Below are 20417 nucleotides of genomic sequence, written 5' to 3'. Positions count from 1 at the left end.
ATTAATAATCTCATCAAATAGATAAGAAAACATATGAAGATAAAAGAGTCTTTTTATTTTGTTTCCCAACTCATGATATATAATCTCACCCTTACACCAATACTAATAATCTTATAAATTTATTAGATTAATTATGCATATTGGATTAATAATTTCATATTCTAATTCTATCAATCAAAAAATATTCTGTTTTGTGACTAACATTTTTCTAATTTTTCACCCATAAACCTTATCTCTTGCTCTCCCTTTCTATAAGGTTTTAACCCCTCTGTTCCGTCAATTCTCTCTCCTCCACAGAGACGTATTCAAGCTTCTCTCCCTGCATCCATGGCGTCTCTCTTCACAAAGCTCAATTTCACACCCATCTTGCACTCCCCCACTCCCACCCCAACTCGCTTCCTTCTCCATTCCTCAATTCACCCCAAAACCCCAACCCCATTCGCCTCCATCCTCTGCTCCTCCGTCACTCGCCCAAACTACATCCCCAACCGCATCCCCGACCCCCGCTACGTCCGCATCTTCGACACCACCCTCCGCGACGGCCAACAGTCCCCCGGCGCCAACATGACCAGCAAAGAGAAGCTCGACATCGCCCGCCAGCTCTCCAAGCTCGGTGTCGACATCATCGAGGCCGGCTTTCCTGCCTCCTCCAAAGACGACCTCCAGGCCGTCAAAGTCATTGCTCAGGAGGTTGGTAATGCGGTGGATGAGAATGGGAATGTGCCTGTGATTTGTGGTCTGGTGAGGTGTAATAAGAGGGCTATCGATGCGGCTTGGGAGGCTGTGAAGTACGCCAAGAGGCCGAGGATTCATACTTTTATCGCTACGAGCGAAATTCACATGGAGTTTAAGCTGAAGAAGACGAGGGAAGAGGTGGTCGAGACGGCGCGGAGTATGGTGAGCCATGCGAGGAGTTTGGGTTGTGATGATGTTGAGTTCAGTCCAGAAGATGCTGGAAGGTCGGTTTTTGATCCTTGATGAACTTAATTGTTTGGCTTGGTGTTGGTTCATTAAAGCTTAGTTGATTTTATGAAAGCATAGTGACTTTACAATCTATTTGATTTTATAGAGCTAACATTCTATTTGGATGAGATGATTTGATGAGAGATGACTCTTTCTCACTGGGTTATAAATTATGTGAGAAATGGTAAAAAAGATAACACTCTTATTTTGCCTATCCTGTTTTCTCACACAAAAGTGATGAGTTTTGGTGAGAAATAAGATGATTGGTTATAAAGATTAGTTTATAGAAAGGGATGCTTTTTCATATATAATTTAATTTATGAATATAAATGAGTTATTTATTATCGAAACCATTCTAACCTTGTTTAAATTGTGGAGTCAAGAGTATGTTAATTTTAAGTAAATGATTTATAAGAATATAAATATTTTATATATATATATATAATTTTTTATTTTATTTTTATGTAATATATTCTTTCAAATTCAGTTAGTTACTTTAATTCCCACAGCACTCCATTTAATCAGATGAATTGGTCTGACCCTCTAGCTATTTGTATATGCTGTTTGTTCTAGTTGGTTAGAACAGGGCCCTGCTTTAGGATTTGTATATGTTTAGTTTGGTTTGTTGGAATAGTTTGGAAAGACTAAATAAGTGCACTTTTTGACTTTTTATGAAATATGGATTAGGTTTGAATTGAGTTTGAAGTGATGTGACTTAAATAAGATGATGTGACTTAAATAAGATAGTGACTTTTTGACTTTTTATCTTTTTTCAATCATGTCAAACTTGGCCTTAAAACTTGATGCGTGTTGCGCGTTTGGCGCGTGGCCGTTCTTTCAAGTCAAATTTTCACTATTATCTAAGTTATTACTACCTTGCTAGGTTTTAGGAGTTGGCATTTTGGTAATGTCAAATTTTGTATGCACATATGCTGAGTTTTGGTTCATGGTCCTAAACTGGTCATGCACTATAAAAATTTCAATTTTCTTGCCACAGTAAAATATTGTATTAAATTTTTTTTTACGATGGTAAATAATTTTTAGCGATGGTAAGTAGGGAGTCATAACAAAAAGTGTTACTAAAAGGTTTCAGCAACAGCACTATGCCATCGTCTTTTTTTTGCAACGGTAAAGTTATATTTTTACGACGGAATTTTACTGTCGGCATTAATATGTAAAAATCTAAGATTTTTTGAAACCATAGTGTGTTGCCATCGCTAAAGTGTTATTTGCGAAGGCAAAAAATACCGTCGCAAAAGTATTTTTATTGCGACGGGATAAATGTCGTCGTTAAAATATTATTTGAGACAACATGACATGCCGTCGCTAAAAGATTATTTGTGACGGCAAAGAATACCGTCGCGAAAGGTTTTTGTTTCAACTTTGCCAATATCTTCTGCGACAGCATTGCCTACGTCGCAAAAAAAAATCTAGTTCTAATGTTTTTGAGATGACGTGGTGCCGTCTCAAAAAAAAAAAAAAAAAACTACAATAAAATTATTAAAAATATGAAAATTACCTATATTAAATAAAAAATAACTAGAAAAAAAACCAATAATTACATAATAATATAAAATTTTCAGTATAAAAATAACAATTCATCAATAATAAAAATATTCTTGCATTCATAACAACACATCAGCAAAATTATCCCACAACATAATATTGCATAATACATATACAATATTTAAATACATTATATTGTTCACAATTCAAAATAACGTAAATCAAAAATAAAAGTTTCCCTCATGATTCTTCCATGGGTAACAAAAACAAAAGTTAGTCGTAATCTTCACACGCCTGCATTCCACAAGAAGCAAACTGCTACTCAAAAAATATCTGAAAACAAAAAATAAAAATAATTAATGACAATATAATTATGTGTTAATATTTTAATTACAAAAAAACATAAAAATTTAACTACTATATAATTACAAAGATAATTAAGTAACTAATTTTGGCTAGATAGAAATCTGGCTCTAACTCTCAAACCGGGAACTCGATTGGAGTCCCGTCTTCTCCCACAAGTCTCTCGTTCCTAGGCGGTCGTGTATGCCAAGTTTCATGCTAAACTGGCGCTGTTTGGTGATTTTGGGGCGTCAATACCTCGAATTCAAATTTCTTAAAAAACTAGTTTGCCTAGACCGAAATCTAACTCTAACCCCCAAACTGGAAACCCGATTCGAGCCACATCTTCTCCCACAAGTCTCTCTTGCCTAAGCGGTCGTGTGTGTCAAGTTTTGTGCTAATCTGATGACGTTTGGAGATTTTGGAGCGTCAACACCTGGAATTCAAATTTCTTAATGAACTAGTTTGGCTAGACCAAAATCCGACTTTAAGTCCCAAATCAGGGACCCGATTGAAGTCTCATCTTCTCCCACAAGTCTCTCGTGCCTAGGCGGTCGTGTGTGCCAAGTTTCGTGCTAAACCGACGTCGTTTGGTAATTTTGAGGCGTCAACACCTCGAATTCAAGTTTCTTAAGGAACTAGTTTGCCTAGAGTGAAATCCGGCTCTAACTCTCAAACCAGGAACCCGATTCAAGTCTCATCTTCTCCCACAAGTCTCTCGTGCCTAAGCAGTCATGTATGCCAAGTTTTGTGCTAATCCGACGCCGTTTGGAGATTTTAGGACGTCAACACCTCGAATTCAAATTTCTTAATGAATTAGTTTGCCGAGACTGAAATCCGGCTCTAAGTCCCAAACCGAGAACCCGATTGGAGTCCCGTCTTTTCCCACAAGTCTCTCGTGCCTAGGCGGTCGTGTGTGCTAAGTTTCGTGCTAATCTGACCCCGTTTGGTGATTTTGGGACGTCAACGCCTTGAATTCAAGTTTCTTAAGGAACTAGTTTGCCTAGAGTGAAATCTGGCTCTAACTCCCAAACCAAGAACCCGATTCGAGTCTCGTCTTCTCCCACAAGTCTCTCGTGCCTAAGCGGTCGTGTGTGCCAAGTTTTGTGCTTATCCAATGCAATTTGGAGATTTTGGGGCGTTAACACCTCGAATTCAAATTTCTTAATGAATTAGTTTGCCTAGACCGAAATCCAGCTCTAACTCCCAAATCGAAAACCCAATTGGAGTCTCGTCTTCTCCCACAAGTCTCTCGTGCCTAGGCGGTCGTGTGTGCGATGTTTCATGCTAATCCGACGCCGTTTGATGATTTTTGGGTGTCAACACCTCAAATTCTAAGTTTTTCAAAAAACTAGTTTGCCTAGAGTGAAATCTGGCTCGAACTCCCAAATCGGGAATCCGATTCGAGTCCTATCTTCTCCCACAAGTCTCTCGTGCCTAGGCGGTCGTGTGTGCCAAGTTTCGTGATAATTCGGCGCCATTTGGTGATTTTGGGGCGTTAACACCTCGAATTTAAGTTTCTTAAAAACTAGTTTGCCTAGAGTGAAATCCGGCTTCAACTCCCAAATCGAGAACCCGATTCGAGTCCCGTCTTTTTCCACAAGTCTCTCGTGCCTAGACGATCGTGTGTGCCAAGTTTCGTGCTAATCCGACACCGTTTGGTGATTTTGAGGCGTTAACACCTCAAATTTAAGTGTCTTAAAGAACTAGTTTGCCTAGAGTGAAATCCGGCTCTAACTCCCAAACCGAGAACCCAATTTGAGTCTCGTCTTCTCCCACAAGTCTCTCATGTCAAGGCGGTCGTGTGTGCCAAGTTTCATGCTAATCTGACGCCGTTTGGTGATTTTGGGGTGTCAACACCTCAAATTCTAAGTTTTTCAAAGAACTAGTTTGCCTAGAGTGAAATCCGGCTCTAACTCTCAAACCGGGAACCCATTTGGTGATTTTGGGGTGTCAACACTACAAGTCCCATCTTCTCTCACAAGTTGTCAAAAAAGAGTTTGGCTGATTGAATCATGCAATTTCTATAGATAACCCAATTAAGCTTGATACTTAAACAGACAGAAGTGCAAATACATTCAAACAAAACAAGAAAATAGATACCAACATGTATTGTTGAACATTGACTTCCTTAGATTCTTACAAATTAAAGAGGATATAACAAAATGACCCAAAACATGTTAAACAATTTGATATTCTATATGCAAAAGTTAAAAAAAATTCTCAAATAGGGTTGTGTTAATGTTTCAGCACAATGAAATTGCTTTACAAAAGTAAAACTTCAGTATATTTCATTTCCATCTTTTGTGAACATTGAAAACAATCTCTTTGTTGAACTAGAAATGATTACTTAGGTTAGGGAAGAAAAGAAAACAAGAGAAAAGATTGTGTTTTCTGTTTCTTTTGATTAGATAAATAAAAGAAAAAAGAGAATAATTTTCTCTGCTATCTTTATTTGAACTACAGGCAAAAATAAAAAAAATAAAAAAAAGAAAGAAAAACTCTCATTTAATATTACCAAAGAGTCAAATTTTTTTTTTATTTCTTCTACATCTAAAGGGACAGTTTTAGTATCATGAAATAGAAAAAAAATAGTAATCTGTTAGTAACATTTTTCTCTCAATCTCTTCACTTTTAGAGAGATTCAAAATGGGAATTTTAAGAGTAAGTCTCTCCATTTCCTTCCATTTCACCACATCTCTATCTCTTTATTAATCAAAACAGGTGATATGAATAAAAAGAAATGCATTTCTTTTATTTTCCCCAATCCAAACGAACTTTAAACTTTAACATTAATGCAATCACTCTTTTTTTTATACAAATCAATAAACACAATTGTAAAATAACAAACATCTAACTCTACAAAGAAATGGAAACAGAAGAAGAAGAAGAAGTGAGAGAGAGAGAGAGAGAGAGAGAGAGAGAGATTATACCTCTAGGACCAAGAGTGAGGCCAACAGCATCAGCAAGCTTATCAATGCCTGCCTGAAGAGCAGACCTCCAACTCTGGTCAAACGCGATCTCCTTCGCAGCAGCTCTCACCACGAACCGCCGACTCGAGGACGCCCCATTGTAATTCATCTTCTGACCTTGCAGTAGTTGATTCACTCTCATACTCGTCAAATTCCGCTGAATCCACACAACACAATCAATCAATACACACACACATACATACATACATACGGATGCATGCATCGGCAGCAAATAAAGAGTTGTGATGATAGTATTACCTGTTTGGGAGAAGTGAGGATCGAGGCGGTAGAGATAGCATTCGCGGAAGCCATTTCTGTGTGTCAATGTGTGTGGATAAGGAAAAAGTTGAGCGGAGAGTACACTGTGTATTACCGTTAGGGGGGTTTGGAAATTAGGGCTTTTCTTTTGGTGAATTTTCTATTTGAGCGTGAAAAGAAAGAGAGGGAAAACGAAATCAGAGATAGGGTTTTGTGGGAAATTCGAACATTGGGAAATTTGGGAGGGAGGTAAAAAATTGAGATCATATTTGGTTGATTTTCTTTTAAAAAATGTATTTTTGAATTTTTAAAAATTATTTGAATTCGATTTTTTTAATTTAATTTTTTAAAAATTGAGTTTTTTATTTTTCGTATATTTTTTATTTTTAGTGAATTTTTAAAATTTTAAGTAATTTTTATTTTTTATATTTTTAGATGCACCTTACTGAGATGTATCTAAAAAATAAAATATTTGTTAAAAAAAATTTAAAAATCAATAAATGCACATGAATTCAAGAAATGTGCTAAATTTTCATATATATATATAGTATTTAGTGAATTTTATAAATATTTTTTTTCACAAATATTATATTTTTAAAGTGTATTTATGTGTGGTGTATTTAAAAATTAAAAAAAATGCTTAAAATATTTAAAAAAATAGTGAAAACATAAAAAAAAAATAATAAAAAAATTTAATTTTCTGAAAAATAAATACTGAAAATCTAAACCAAACAAGCTGATCATATCCTTCGAAAAAATTATATAAAATTGACAAGTATGGTAGTTTTGATTTTTAAATTTTTTTCATGAAACTAATTTTTAGTCTTTAAAAAATAAATTTGAATCAAGTTTTAGAGGGAGCGGCAGTAGTGGTGAAGGTGGTGGATAAGAGGTGATAGTGGTGGTGATGGCGAAGGAGATTAGTAGTGAAATTGTGATAATGGTAGAGATGATGGAGTGGCGATGGTAGAGGAGAGGTAATGGTATTAGTAATGGTAGTAGTGGTAGTTGTGGTAGTGGAATGATGGCGATGGTGGTAGTAATGGTAGTCATAGAGGTGGAGTGGCAACAGTGGTGGTAGTGGAGTGACATTTGCAGTAGTGGTGAAGGTAGTAGAGTAGATGGATAGTGAGAGAGAGAGATGAGTGAAAGACAGATAGAGAATAAAGACAGAGAGAGAGGGAGAGGGAGAGAGAAAGAGAGAGTGATGAGCAAGAGAGAGACAAAGTGGTCGCTAATAGTGCATTTTCTTGTAGTGGATTGATAAATCGAGAAGGAGTTCGATAAATAGAGAAAAGATGAGGGAAAAAGTGAGCAAGGTAAACATAGTGGGGAGAGAAAGAGAGTAGCAGACAAATAGACAGGCAGACAGAAAGAGAAAGAGAGAGAGAGAGAGAATAGTGATGAGTGAGAGAGAAAGATATAGAGAGACAAAAAAAATAGAGAGAGACAAAAGATGAGCGAGAGATAGACAGAGAGAGAGAGAGAAAGAGAGCGAAAAGAGATGAATGAGAGAGAGATATAGAAAAAGAGAGAGACACAGAGAGAAGAGAGATAAGCGAGAGAGACAGGGAGAGAGATAGAGAGATGAGCGAGACAGACAGAGAGAGAAGAGAAATGAAAGAGATGAAGAGAAAAGAGATGAGAAGATAGAGAGAAGAGAGATAAGCGAGAGACACAGAGAGAAAAAAAGAGACAGACAGACAGCCAGACAGAGAACAGTGATGAGTGAGAGAGAGAAAGAGAAGAGAGACAACGCAAAAAGAAAGAGACAGACAGACAGACAGAGAAGAATGATGAGTGAGAGAGAGAAAGAGAAGAGAGACAGAAACGCAGAGAGAAAGAGACAGACAGACAGACAGAGAAGAATGATGAGTGAGAGAGAGAAAGAGAAGAGAGACGGAGACAAAGACAAAGAGACAGACAGACAGAGAAGAGTGATGAGTGAGAGAGAGAAAGAGAAGAGAGACAGAGACAAAGAGACAAGAAGATGAAAAAATGGGTGAAAAGAGAAATGTTATATCAAAAGAGTAAGACGACGTCGTTTTTTTTATTTTTTATTTTTTTTTTGTGACAGAAAAATACCGTTGCATTTATTTAAACCATTTTGTGACTATATATATATGAAGTCGTCTCAAAGCCACAATATATATATATATATATTTTTATTATTATTTTTTTTTGCAACGGTATCTCTTACAATCGCAAAAAACTTTTCTTTTTTTTTTTTTTACTGTAGCTGGTGCGGTCACAAAAACTCTATTTTTTTTGCAACAGCAATCTTTGTCGTCGCAAATACTCTATTTTTTTTTTTTTGCAACAACAATTTCTACCATCGCAAATACTCTCCTTTTCGCGACAGCATTTTCTGCCATCGCAAATACTCTATTTTTCGCGACAGCAAATTGTGCCGTCGCAAAAAAAAGTCACATTTTTCGCGATTTTTTCCAACGGCAAGTTGTGTCGCCATAAAAAGTCACATTTTTTGCGACGGCAAGTTGTGCCGTCTCAAAATGTCACATTTTTTTGCGACGGAATGTTGTGCTGTCTCAAAAAGTCACATTTTTTGCAATGGAAAGTTGTGCCGTCTCAAAAGGTCACATTTTTTGCGACGACAAATGTGCCGTCGCAAAAAGTTCCGTCTTTTAAGCCCACTTTTCTTGTAGTGATGCTTTGTGTGGCTTTCAATTAGAAGTCAAAAGGTTTCAAATTCAAAAGATAGTTCTATGACAATTTATAGTCTTACAAGTTCTTATACAACCATGTAATGCCTTTAGTTCAATGAAGAGCAAGTTTGAGTATTTTATAGCAATTTTAAATTTCCCTTTGCAATTGTGTGAGGCAAATCAAACCCTAAGTATTGTGCCGATTGCTTCACCTCCTCTTCTCCATGTCTTACTTCTTGGCTTTTTACTTGTTCCTCACTCCTTTTGAATGTAAAACTGCATTAATTCTCCAAAGTTGAAGATGGAGATTAATGATGAACTTCTATTTTTTTTTTTTAAGGTCGTTCCATTCTGAAAATCAAGCCAAAAGCTTATCATTGATAAAGCAAGTTGTACTAATATCATTTTGGTATCCCTTTAAGGCTCGGGTGGTGTAGGATGGAGTGGTGGAACAGTTTCAAAGGAGGTTAGGAGGTTGAGCTACCTGACTTTATACTGTTGCACTATCCAAACTTCTACGGCCAAGAGACTTTGGAGCGAAGCACGAGAAGAATTTAAATATCATCTTGTTGATTGGGATATGGTAGCTCTCTAGTGAGAGGAGGAGGTTGGGATTTTAGAAGTTGGACATTTTCTACTAAGATTTATTGGCCACTTATCGTTCCTCTTAGATCGATTCATGCACACTGGATGTGGTGTTGTCTCACGGAAGGGGAGTTTAGAAGGGGAAAATAAATAAATAAAAATAAAAAGAGGGAGAAAATTTTAGAGAGGAAAAAAAAACATGATAAGGATTTATGATTCTTGCTCATCTTAAGGGAAGGTGTTAGAGATAAAATTCACAATATTAATCTTATCTTTTGAGATTTGTAAATAATAATAATGCCTGAGATAATAGATATCCAAATAATGCTCTCTCCATCTAGGGTTTATAGATATAATCAGTGGCGGAGCCAGGAATTTATTACGAGGGCACCCGTCACTACAGGAAAAATGGCCTACAGCAACATTTTTTTATATGGCGTTTAGGGAAACGCCACTATAAATTAACGAAACACAACGTTTTTGAAAAACGTTGTGTCTGATCTCAGTGAAACGACGTCATATTGGGTCAATGCATTGACAGTCAAAACCTCCGTCTCTTTGAACTCAGTCTCTTTTTCTCAGTCTCTACCACAACTCAGTCTCCCTCTCTTCCAAAACCCTCGATTTGAAGCTCTCACTCTCTCTCGCTCAGTTTCAAACACACACACTCTCGCTCGCTCACTCAATTTTTCATTCTCAATCATCGATTTGCTCGATTGCAGATCCAAAACCCTCGATGGTTTGCGCTTCATCGATCTCTGTCGCTCACAATCGAACTCTCTAGCTATTCTTCATCGATCTCTGTCGCTTGAAGGCTTTGCTCTAGCTGTTCTTCATCGAACTCGAACTCGATCTGTTCTTCATCAAATTGCAGATCCAAAATCCAAAATCGATATGTTCTAGCTGATCTCTCTTGCTCTTATATCAGGTACATTTTTCATTCTCTACTTTCTCATTGTCAAATCTGCTGATCTGTTCTACTTTCTCTGTAATTTTTTCGTTCTTTAGTTTAAAAAAAAAAAAACTAGCTTATATAATTGTTTATGGTCTCTAATTGGCTTTGGTATATCACTTGTTTGACAAACTATGCTGTTTTGATAGCTTGAAAATACACTAGTAAACTATGGTGTGGTTAAATTGTTGGCAATTTGTTGTCTGTTTTTAGATTTTAATATTTGCACTTCAAATATTAAAAGGTCAACTAGTTCAGTCTTCCAACAGTTAGAATTTGCAAGTCCATACCAGGTGAAATTGATAAGCCAAGCTTGAATGACAGATACCTAAAAGATGTATAGTTCAGATTTGTTTTAGCTACAAAGTAGAGCGTAATATTGTCAAATATAAAAACTACACATTCGAAGTGGCTGTTTCTGCTGTTTCTGATCAATTGATATATATATATATATATATTGCTGCTATATATGTTTATTTGGATGCTTTAGTTGGAGTCATCCAGTGGTTCTGTGCAAAAGATCTCTTTGGGTTCAATGATCTAGTTTGGTTTATACTTGTGTTTAGAAAATGTTTTGGAATTACTTGCCAAAATAACGGTGTTTAAATTATATATTGTGTTGATTTTGTTTTTTTATGTATAGCTTGCTTATGTTGACTTTATTTTTATTTTTTTTGTTGGGGGGTGGGAGGGTTCTCATGCTGTGTTCTTAGTATTCTGACGTATTTTGTTTGATGACAGGCGTCAGATCATGAGATTCAGGATTCTCCATGTACAAAAAAGATGGTAAGCTACTCTGACATTAGTTTGCCTCTTATTCTTTATGGATTTCTTTTCAATTTCCTGATAAAATATAGAAATTCATGATTAATGCAAGTTATGTTTAATTATCTGGGATAGCTTGCTTCAAGTTCATATCAAAATTTCTTATTGGGTGAAAACCAAGAAACTTCCATGCTGTAACTTTTAAGTTTCAACCATGTAGGTTTAATTGCCAGAAATTATAGATCGATATATAGTGGCTCATAATGTATCACCACTATTGTTGTCGTCAAAACATTAGAGCAATGTCAATGGTGGCCTCATTTTTGCTTTGTAAATCATACCGTTACATGAAAGTGGTTGTCAAGTTAACAGTTGTCATATAATTATCTCAAGAAACCATGCGAAAGACCAAAATTTAAAGGGAGCAGAGACAGATATACAGTCACATAGTATAGAAATTTTCTTGAACATTTTAGCAGATTTGTTCTTAAGGATTGAATCACTTTGGAGTAGTAAAGCAAATGAGAATTGTTGAAATGGTAGTTCTTTTATTATTATTATTTTTGAAATGGTGGTTGTCATTAATTTTCTTCCTTTAATCTGATAGTTCTTCCTTTTTTACAGTGAGAAAGTGGGCCGTCTTCCCTGTCTTCTCATCTGGAGGAGTCAGCAACTGAGAGAACTTGTCCTAGTACAAGTATGGTGTTTGATTTTGACAGAAATTCATTTCCTTGTCTTGTGAAGGTGAATATGATCCTTTTCCTTTGTTTTAATTTACAGATATAAAAAATATCATCCCTATAAAGCATTCTTTAGCAATATTGCTTCATCTTTGTATTTCCAATGATTTATGCAGGTATATGACTCTCTAGAAGCTGACTTGAAGCTGAATGATGTTTTTGAGTTTGTGGGTGTCCTCACTTTTGATCTGGAGCCTAGTGTAGACAAAGATGATTCTGATGAGTTCACAAGTACTTTATGTAAAGATGAATTGTCTCATTCGCCTCCTAGCAAGGTTTTGAATATATCTTTTGTTTGCAAATATTTTGTCCAGGGTACAAGGCTTGTCCTCATAGTCACAGTTCTTTAATTTTATATAACGTGTTCTATGAAGCCCATACATCAGATATTATACCTTTTCATAGTTCCATCAGAGCATTTCTTATTCCAAAACATTTGATCTCAAATTTGTTGTGCTGGATTTATTGTCTATTTTTGTCTATTTTTTGACACTGGTTTTAACAAGGAAAATGCGTCTATTTTTGGCAATCGTCTTAACTTTGCTGTCAAAAAACTTATGCCTTTCACTCATTTTATACCTCTTACCGTGGATTATCTCAACACTGCTTCACTTTCCCCAAAAAAGGATTACGAAACAAACAGGTAAAGAATTTTTGGTTTGTGCAACTAGAGATTGACATCTGTATTGGTCATTATTTTCTTACAAGTTCATATGCTTATGCTCCAGACTGGTGTCTGGAGTTCTGCAGCTAGCTGAGGGCTCGCACATAATGATTGATGAGACACATTTACAAGCAGGGACACTCAACTCTGTCGGGGTTGAGAACGTAAGATTGATAAAGAATCTAATGGAGTTGCAAAATGTAATTTCCAACTTATGTCCCAATTGTATACATGTCATGTAGTAAAATCTTGCGATAAAGGTTTATGATAGGTGTTATGTACACAAGCATTGGAAAGCTGTATAATTTTACTTTGCTTGCATTCTCTCTCTTGGTGGTGATATGTGTTCTTTGGGTTCCTTCAAGTAACCCAACTAGGTATCCGTTATGACATGGACACATTCATTTTCTTATTTTTTATTTTGTCTACTATTCATAAACTATATGAACAAACTCTTTAGATGGTGATGGAGTTATGGGTTTTATTGCCTTTAAGAGTTGTGGCAGGGCTAGATGTTTGCAACTAGACACCCAACTTACTAAATTAGTTGAGCTTCAAACAAAAATCTGAGGTGGCTTAACCCTTTAAGAGTGTTGTAACTTTGAAGATACATTTTAGTTTTACTAGTGTTATAGGGACCTATGTTACATAGATGTTGAGATAGGACATGGACACATGATACATAGACGTTGAGATAGGACATGGACACATGATACGTACACCTTGAGGTGTAAATTCTGAAATAATAGGACATACCTTCAGATATATGTACTGTCTATTAATATATATGCATAAGCTATCATCCAGAAAATGTGGAAAAAGAAAAAGAAATGTACACAAGTATAGGCCTGCAAAGGCCATTCCCAAGTCTCTTCTATAGAAATTTATGCTTTTTAGTTTTAAAACAAATACCATTCAAATAATAGTATTAGTACTAGTTGTGGTGGTGGTAAAAAATAGTACTTTAGTCTCCATTGGATTGGGGTCTGTGAGGAAGTAGATTGGGCATAGACTTGACCTTTTGCACTCTTTGCACGAAGTGGGTGTCCTCGGGTTTGAACCGACAATCTATCAGGTTAATAAGTTGAGTTTTAACCATTAAACCAGTAGCCACTTGCCTTCCCGAAAACAAAAAATAAAAAAAAAAACAATATCACATAAAGAGAAAGAGTTGGGTTTCAGGGATAGTTTGTTTTCAGGGATTGTTAATCTATATATGGATTTGTTTGTGTCTACTTTGGTCTTTTGGTTTACTTATGATGATTATTATTAGAGAAAGAAATGAACTAAGAACTTGCCAGAATAGTAGTTAGTGACCAAGGAAAGATGGAAGTAACTAAAGATCCATGTTACAGAGAGAAAAGAATTTAAAAGGTTCTATATAGGTCGTAAAAGATTACGAGGCTTGTTCTGGCATCATATGGGAGAATCAAAAAATTGATGAAATAAGATATTAAATCAAAACTAATAAAATAAGAAAATTAAATTATTTCAAATAAAAAAAATTATACAATTTTACATTATTCTAGACTAAATTATACAGTGGACACACACAACACCACCCCCACCCCCACCCATCCAGACAGAAGAAACCTTTCCTCTTTTTCTTCTTTTCATTGTGTCTATTACTTTGGTGTAATATATGGGGTAGCAATGATCTGACATCCTATATTCTCATTGATGAGGTAGGTATGTATTGCCTTGTTGACTGTTAGGAGTAAGCTAGCTTGTTTTCAATTCTATTTGCATTCTGAGCTCTTCTATATTTTGATTTTGCTACACATGTGATGGAAATATTGATTTTGTTATTTATACTTTCAATAAAATCTCTAATTAAAGAAATGGTACAAGAAATAAGCCAATTTGAATGTATATATTAGACAAATCAAAATTAAGCATTATCTATGTTTCATTGTTGTTTTGCAGCTTGTTGGAAGCCATTGATCTCATCCTCCAAGGTGCTCAGAATCTTGTGTCCAATTCAAGAAGAAAACTGCAAGAATCTCCCACAGCTCACAACGGCTGTGAATTTTGCTGACCCAAGAAGATGTGATCAAATTTAGTCAAAATTGAAATGAAAACTTGTGATTTTAGAGTTGATATTTCAATACAATTACCAAGACTTTCTGACATTTAATGATCTGCCTTCTGCTTCTCTATGTACTGTTTGATGTATTGGTTGTTAAGATACAGTTCCATTAACTATTGGTAAGCATATATAATTACCAAGTTATAAGTGTGTATATATCATAGATGAGTAATATGGCTTTGAAATTGGATGATTTGTGTAGATTGTTGCCTAATTTCATGTGGTATTTGAAGTATCTAGAGTGTGAATTTGAATTTTGTTTTTTTGGATTTCATTATAATGTATTTGGCTTAGTCTAGTGGAAGATTTGTTTTTTCAGATTCATTATAATGCATATTTTCTGAAATGGTATGCTTTGGACAAAATATTGATATTAAAAAAAAAAAAAAAGGTGGCGTTTTTTAAAAACGCCATTAAATGACGTCATGCTCACGTCACACGTTAGTTTGTGACGGTAATAGAAGCGGACGTCAACATTTTGTGGCGTTTTAAAAAACATCGTTTTATAGTTTTAGCGACGTTTATCAAACGCTGCAAACCTATTGCGGCGGCCGTATCAACGGCGAAAATTTTAAACGTCGCTAAAACCTTTACGGCGTTTTTCAGGCTTTTAGCGACGTTTTAAAAACGCCGCTAAAACTCGAATTTCCTGTAGTGCGTTAATTACAATCTCAAAATTTTTCTTACCCAATCAATAGCAATAACATAATAATAATTTTTCGAGCTAATGTTAAACATTAAAAATTAATATCAATTACAAAAATTTTAAATTTTAAACTTTTACAATTGACCCCGACGAGTTTTCATCTTTTGAAATCTTTCCATAATAGTATCATTGTCAATACCATCAAAAATATATCTCTCAATGTAGACAACCAAGCTATCATTCATCCATTCATCACCCATTCGGTTCCACAACCGATTCTTCACAATATTCATAGTTGAAAATACCCTCTCAACAGTAGCAGTTGCAACAGGTAAGATTAATGCTAAAGTCAAGAGCAAATACACCAATGGATATACTTTGTCTCTTCTAGTTTCTACCATTTTATTAGCAAGATCGGCAATTCCATTCAACATTGAGAACTCACTACTGGATAGCATGTCGATAATATATGTATAAAGTTGATCATTAAGTACCATAAGCTCCATTGAAGAAAATTCTTTGGGATAAAATTCAGCAAAATGAATTAACTTTTTCCTGTCAAAACTAGAGAAAGAGTTAGATGGATTCAAACATGCCACACAAAGTAACAACTCAGTATTCGACTCAGTGAAACGAGCATTTAGTTATTGAATTTGCATATCCAAAACAATGTAGAATAACTCAGCGCGACAGTGATGTAAGTTTGTAATTTCTTGAGCATTGCGCATTTTTCTCCCTCAAGCTACAAACATATCTTCCATTTGGGAAACATCAATTTCATGCTTTTTACAAAAAGACAAAATATTATCAAGTAAAGATGTCCACCCACTCTCCCTTATCTTTTGGAGTCGTACTTTAGAAATTTGAACTAAATTCATGGCATTAACAACATCTTGATTTTTCCTTTGTAGTGCTTGCAATAACTCACTTGTAATAGCCAATATCATTTTCATCAAATTAAAGTTGAATACAAACTCAAATGATTGAATTGAGTCCAACAATACATTTGCTTCTGCTCGTTGTTCTGAATTTGAACCATCTGAAATCATTTCAAGCACATCAATCATTGTTAAAAACATACTAGCCAAGCTTACTAAAGTACCATAGTATGAACCCCAACGTGTATCACTAGCACGTTTAAGATTAGTTTCTTGATTTAAGCCTTGCCCACTAGATAGCTTTCCATTATTAAGTGCCTTAGCAACTTTTGCAGCTTGCTTCTCCCTAACAATATCTCGACGTTTACATGATACTCCAACAACATTCACCACATTAGAAACCAAAGTGAAAAGTAAAGCAACTTAATTATGATTATTTGCCATGGCTACAAGTGCCAATTGCAATTGATGAGCAAAACAATGAACATAATATGCACAAGGATTCTCTTTCAGTATAAGTGTTTTAAGACCATTGAACTCACCTTGCATATTACTAGCCCCGTCATATCGTTGACCCAGCAATCTGGAAATACTCAATCCAAGTCTAGAGAATAAATTTTCCATAGCTTGTTTAAGTGAGAGAGCATTCGTATTAGCAACATGCTCAATACCCAAAAAGTGCTCAATCACTTGTCCTTTTTTGTCAACATATCGTATTACAATTGCCATTTGCTCATTGAATGATATGTCATGGGCTTCATCAATCAAAATAGAAAAAAGTGCATCACCAAGATCTTTAATAATCACATTGATAGTTTCAAATGCGGCCACATTTACAATGTCTTTTTGAATATCAAGAGATGTCAACTTGAGATTTTGTGGAGCATTGCTCAATGCAACCACTTTGACATCTTCATTATGATTAGCAAGAAACTTGAGAAGTTCAAGAAAATTTCCTTGGTTACTTGAATTTTTGGATTCATCATGCCCACGAAACGCAAGTCCTTGTCTTAGAGGAAATTTAACACAATCAACCGATGAATTTAGACTGGTTCGATACTCAATTCAAGCTTGATCAAATTGTTTGAAAAAAAATCGTTTCAATATGCTGGTTTTGGTTTAACAAGTCTTGACATTTACTCGAAAACTTGATTATGAATACTATTGGGACCTCCAACATGAGTCTAAATTTTTTTTTTTCTTCCAATTTGAGAAACCCTCACCAACAAAAGAATCACCACCAGCTTGATCTCTAATATCGGGTTTGAAAAGATAACAACATAAACAAAATGCTGCATCTTTTACTACGCTATACTCCAACCAATTAGGAAATTCACTAAACCAAGCCTGATTAAATCGCCGAAGTTTTTGTCCAAATGATTTTTGTGGAAAATTATGATCACGAGGTTGACAAGGACCTTTTTGTAGATATGCCCTACGAATTCGGTCTCGATCATAAGCATTACAGTCCATAATCCGAGATGGTAGTCCTGGATCTGCAGGAAGGTCTACTAAGTTGATTTCTATGCGACTTTGTTTTGCGGAAGATTAATTATCATCTTTTTCTTGAGAAAGAGATGATTCCAACTTTGATTTTCTTTTGAAATATTTCTCCATGACTATTTGAAAAAACTAAAAATCAAAATAAAAATTCATAATCAAAATCTCAAACCCCCCATAAATCAAAATCTCCAATTTTAATACAAATCAAAAAGTTTAAATTAGCACAAATCACAACAAATCAAAAATTTTAATTTTAACACAAATTATAACAAATCAAAATCACTAATTTAAATATTAATCACTACAAATTAATATTTTTAATTTTAGCACAAATCAAATCCTTAATTAATTTTAGCACAAACAACAACAAACCAAAATCCCTAATTTTAATATAAATCACCACCAATTAAGATTCATAATTTTAGCATATCAAAATCTCTTATTTTAACATAAATAATAACAAATAAAAAAATTTTACAAATCAAAACTTTACAAATAATTATAAATTAATATTCATAATTTTTATTTAAAAGTAAAAAAAAAAAATAAAGTTACCTGTAAACAATGAAAAGAAGATACCAAGATTGTAATGTGGTCCCAAATATGTGTTGTGTGATCCTAATTTGGTGAATCGCGAGTCGGTAAATTGCAAAGTAACAAAGGGAGATAAAGAAGACAAAGCAAATACGAAGATACTTCACAAATACTATGAATAAATAAAAAAATAAAGAATTTCATACACTTTTAGGGTTTTAGAGTTTTAACCTTGCTGTAATTGGAGTTGTCTGCACTCACCTAAAAAAAAGTTGTGTGTCAATTGTTAATTGGGATTGCGATTAAAAATATTAAAAAAAAAATGAATAAATAAATATACAAACGTGGGTGCGTCGTGCGTGTGGTGTGTGTGTCAGTGGGTTAGTGGGTTTAAAATTGTGTATTAAGAGGGACACAATCTATGTGTGAAAGGCAGACCACACTTAAAAAATATAAGAAAAATTTAAAAAAATCAAAAGTCAGGCGGGGCACGTGACCCCCTGAGCCCAATGTCCCTCCGCCCCTGGATATGATAGTATTCATGTGTATTCATTTGAGTGAAAAACTAAAATAGTGTTATTGGTCTTCTACGGTGGATGTAGGCCATCACGGCCGAACCACATAAATTTCATGTCTCCTCTCTTATATTGTTCTTCCACAGTGGCTATGATCAAGGAGCTGCACAAAAAAGTCCAATTGAATCTTTTTGAACGCTTTCACGGTTTCATGTTGAGGCAAGGCAACCTTGGAGAAATTTTTGAGAATTTTTAGCCTTGATCTTTGAAGAAAAAAAATGTTTGTGTTTGATGCTCACTTAAAAAACCCAGATAACTTTGTATTTGATGAAGTAATGCATTTGTACACTCTAAAATTTTGTAAAATAAGTTTGCTGAGGAAAAAAGTTAAAAAGTTGGTTTTTCATCCAGATTTGAAAAGCTGCCTATGCTTAAAATGATGTAGCATTAGTTTATCGAAAGCCACAGTACCCCAATATTGGTGATAATTTTAAAGTAGTCACCAATAATTGGAGTTGCTTATTGATTACAGCGAAAACTGTGTTTTCTATTTTTTTTTCATTGAATATTGAAGGGTTGAAATATGTTTTATACTGGAATTCCAAAAAATTTCTATTTGTTCTATCTTGCATGAGTCTTTACAACTTCTGATTAATAATGAAGAATATTGTGCCTGGTCACTAGCAATTTCTATTTCTTCTTTGTTTCTAGCTTTCTAACTCTGTTTACTAATTGTTCCATGATATATGTTTTTTTTTTTCTTTTTTCTTTTTTCTTTTTGATCGGCAACAAAAATAAACTTTATTGAAAAATTAAAATAGAGACAAGAAGAGGACTAGGAGTCCACAAACATATCTCCAATGCGGATCCTCATTGAACAATGGAGAAACAAAAGTCCAAAACAATGTCAAGAGGCGCACTCTATCCCACGATGAATCCAAATCTTCAAATTTGTTTTCAAAGATCCTTACATTCCTCTCCAACCAAATAGCTCAAAAGATTACGAAGACACTACACTGCCGCTCCTCTCTCTCTCACCAGCGCTGTTTGTGTTACAGGCCTTATGCTGCTCATGTATGGGTTGAGTGTGTGAGATTACCCTTTGTGCTGTTGCTACTATCTTATTTGTTATGTTGCTTATTTGTTTTGATATTTATCTTTGGATATTTTTGCATTATGTTTTTATATATATTAATATTATTTTTATTTGCCTCAAAGAATAAATAAATATAATGAGATATGCAAAATTCAAAAAAAAAAAATTTTGGGTCGGGTATTTTTCGGGATCGGAGGTGGTGGTGTCCTTGCCGAGGATCGGGGGCGGGGGCGGGGACGGGGATTTCTTTAGCTTCGGGGATCAGGGACGGGGAGTATAATCCCCGGCCCTGGCCCTGGCCCTGCCCCGCCCCGGCCCGTTGCCATTCTTAGTCCAAGATGTTGTGATTGGAAGAAAAAAAAAAAAATGAGATTCATGATTTTGTATTAGATAATTAAATAAGGAGACATGAAAATTTATAATTGATAAGAATATTGTCACGTGGAGACGGTGGCGTACCAAATAATTTTTCAAGTAATGTTAAGAACTCTAAATATTTTACTAAATATTTTATTAAATATTTTATGTAAGTGTGAAATTTACGTGAGACCCATATAATATAAGTCCTACATCTTTAAAACATTTAAAAAAGGAAAATGTTATAGACCTTAAATTTTTTATCAAATAAATGATCAACTGTCTCATATGGGTGTAGTGTAAGAGATTTGGTTATTTATTTGGTAAAAAATTTAGTATCTCTATTAAGTAATATTAAAGACCCTAAAAATTTTATTAATTTTTTT

The 20417-nt window shown here is 34.8% G+C and overlaps 3 protein-coding genes across 4 annotated transcripts; 1 reads left to right on the top strand and 2 right to left on the bottom strand.

Annotated features, from left to right (window-relative positions):
* Positions 1-236: 236 nt before the first annotated feature.
* Positions 237-14713, top strand: LOC114302846 (2-isopropylmalate synthase 2, chloroplastic). 2 transcript variants are annotated; one of them, XM_028247926.2, is made up of 5 exons: positions 237-959; positions 10986-11030; positions 11634-11753; positions 11866-12024; positions 14340-14713. In XM_028247926.2, the coding sequence occupies exons 1-3, from the start codon at positions 328-330 to the stop codon at positions 11749-11751; spliced, it is 795 nt and encodes a 264-aa protein (XP_028103727.2). In that variant the 5' UTR covers positions 237-327; the 3' UTR covers positions 11752-11753; positions 11866-12024; positions 14340-14713. The 2 variants fall into 2 exon arrangements, 1 of the variants encoding a protein (XP_028103727.2); XR_014331292.1 differs by lacking the exons at positions 237-959; positions 14340-14713 and adding an exon at positions 8255-10220 and having other exon boundaries at positions 11866-12196.
* On the bottom strand, positions 2569-6298 carry LOC114302850 (chaperonin 60 subunit alpha 1, chloroplastic). The gene is made up of 3 exons (XM_028247930.2): positions 6042-6298; positions 5745-5940; positions 2569-2802 (listed from the first exon to the last, which is right to left on the bottom strand). The coding sequence occupies exons 1-3, from the start codon at positions 6093-6095 to the stop codon at positions 2792-2794; spliced, it is 261 nt and encodes an 86-aa protein (XP_028103731.2). The 5' UTR covers positions 6096-6298; the 3' UTR covers positions 2569-2791.
* A 569-nt stretch (positions 14714-15282) lies between the features above and the next one.
* Positions 15283-17499, bottom strand: LOC114313035 (uncharacterized). The gene is made up of 5 exons (XM_082876553.1): positions 17250-17499; positions 16569-17030; positions 16251-16400; positions 15899-16187; positions 15283-15703 (listed from the first exon to the last, which is right to left on the bottom strand). The coding sequence occupies exons 1-5, from the start codon at positions 17497-17499 to the stop codon at positions 15283-15285; spliced, it is 1572 nt and encodes a 523-aa protein (XP_082732679.1).
* Positions 17500-20417: the final 2918 nt, after the last annotated feature.

The sequence above is a fragment of the Camellia sinensis genome, chromosome 6 (genome assembly GCF_055761805.1).
Source record: "Camellia sinensis isolate YWXY chromosome 6, ASM5576180v1, whole genome shotgun sequence".
Classification (NCBI taxonomy): Eukaryota; Viridiplantae; Streptophyta; class Magnoliopsida; order Ericales; family Theaceae; genus Camellia; species Camellia sinensis.
The sequence above is the reverse complement of the archived record's forward strand: the minus strand, read 5'-3'. Positions and strand labels throughout refer to the sequence as shown.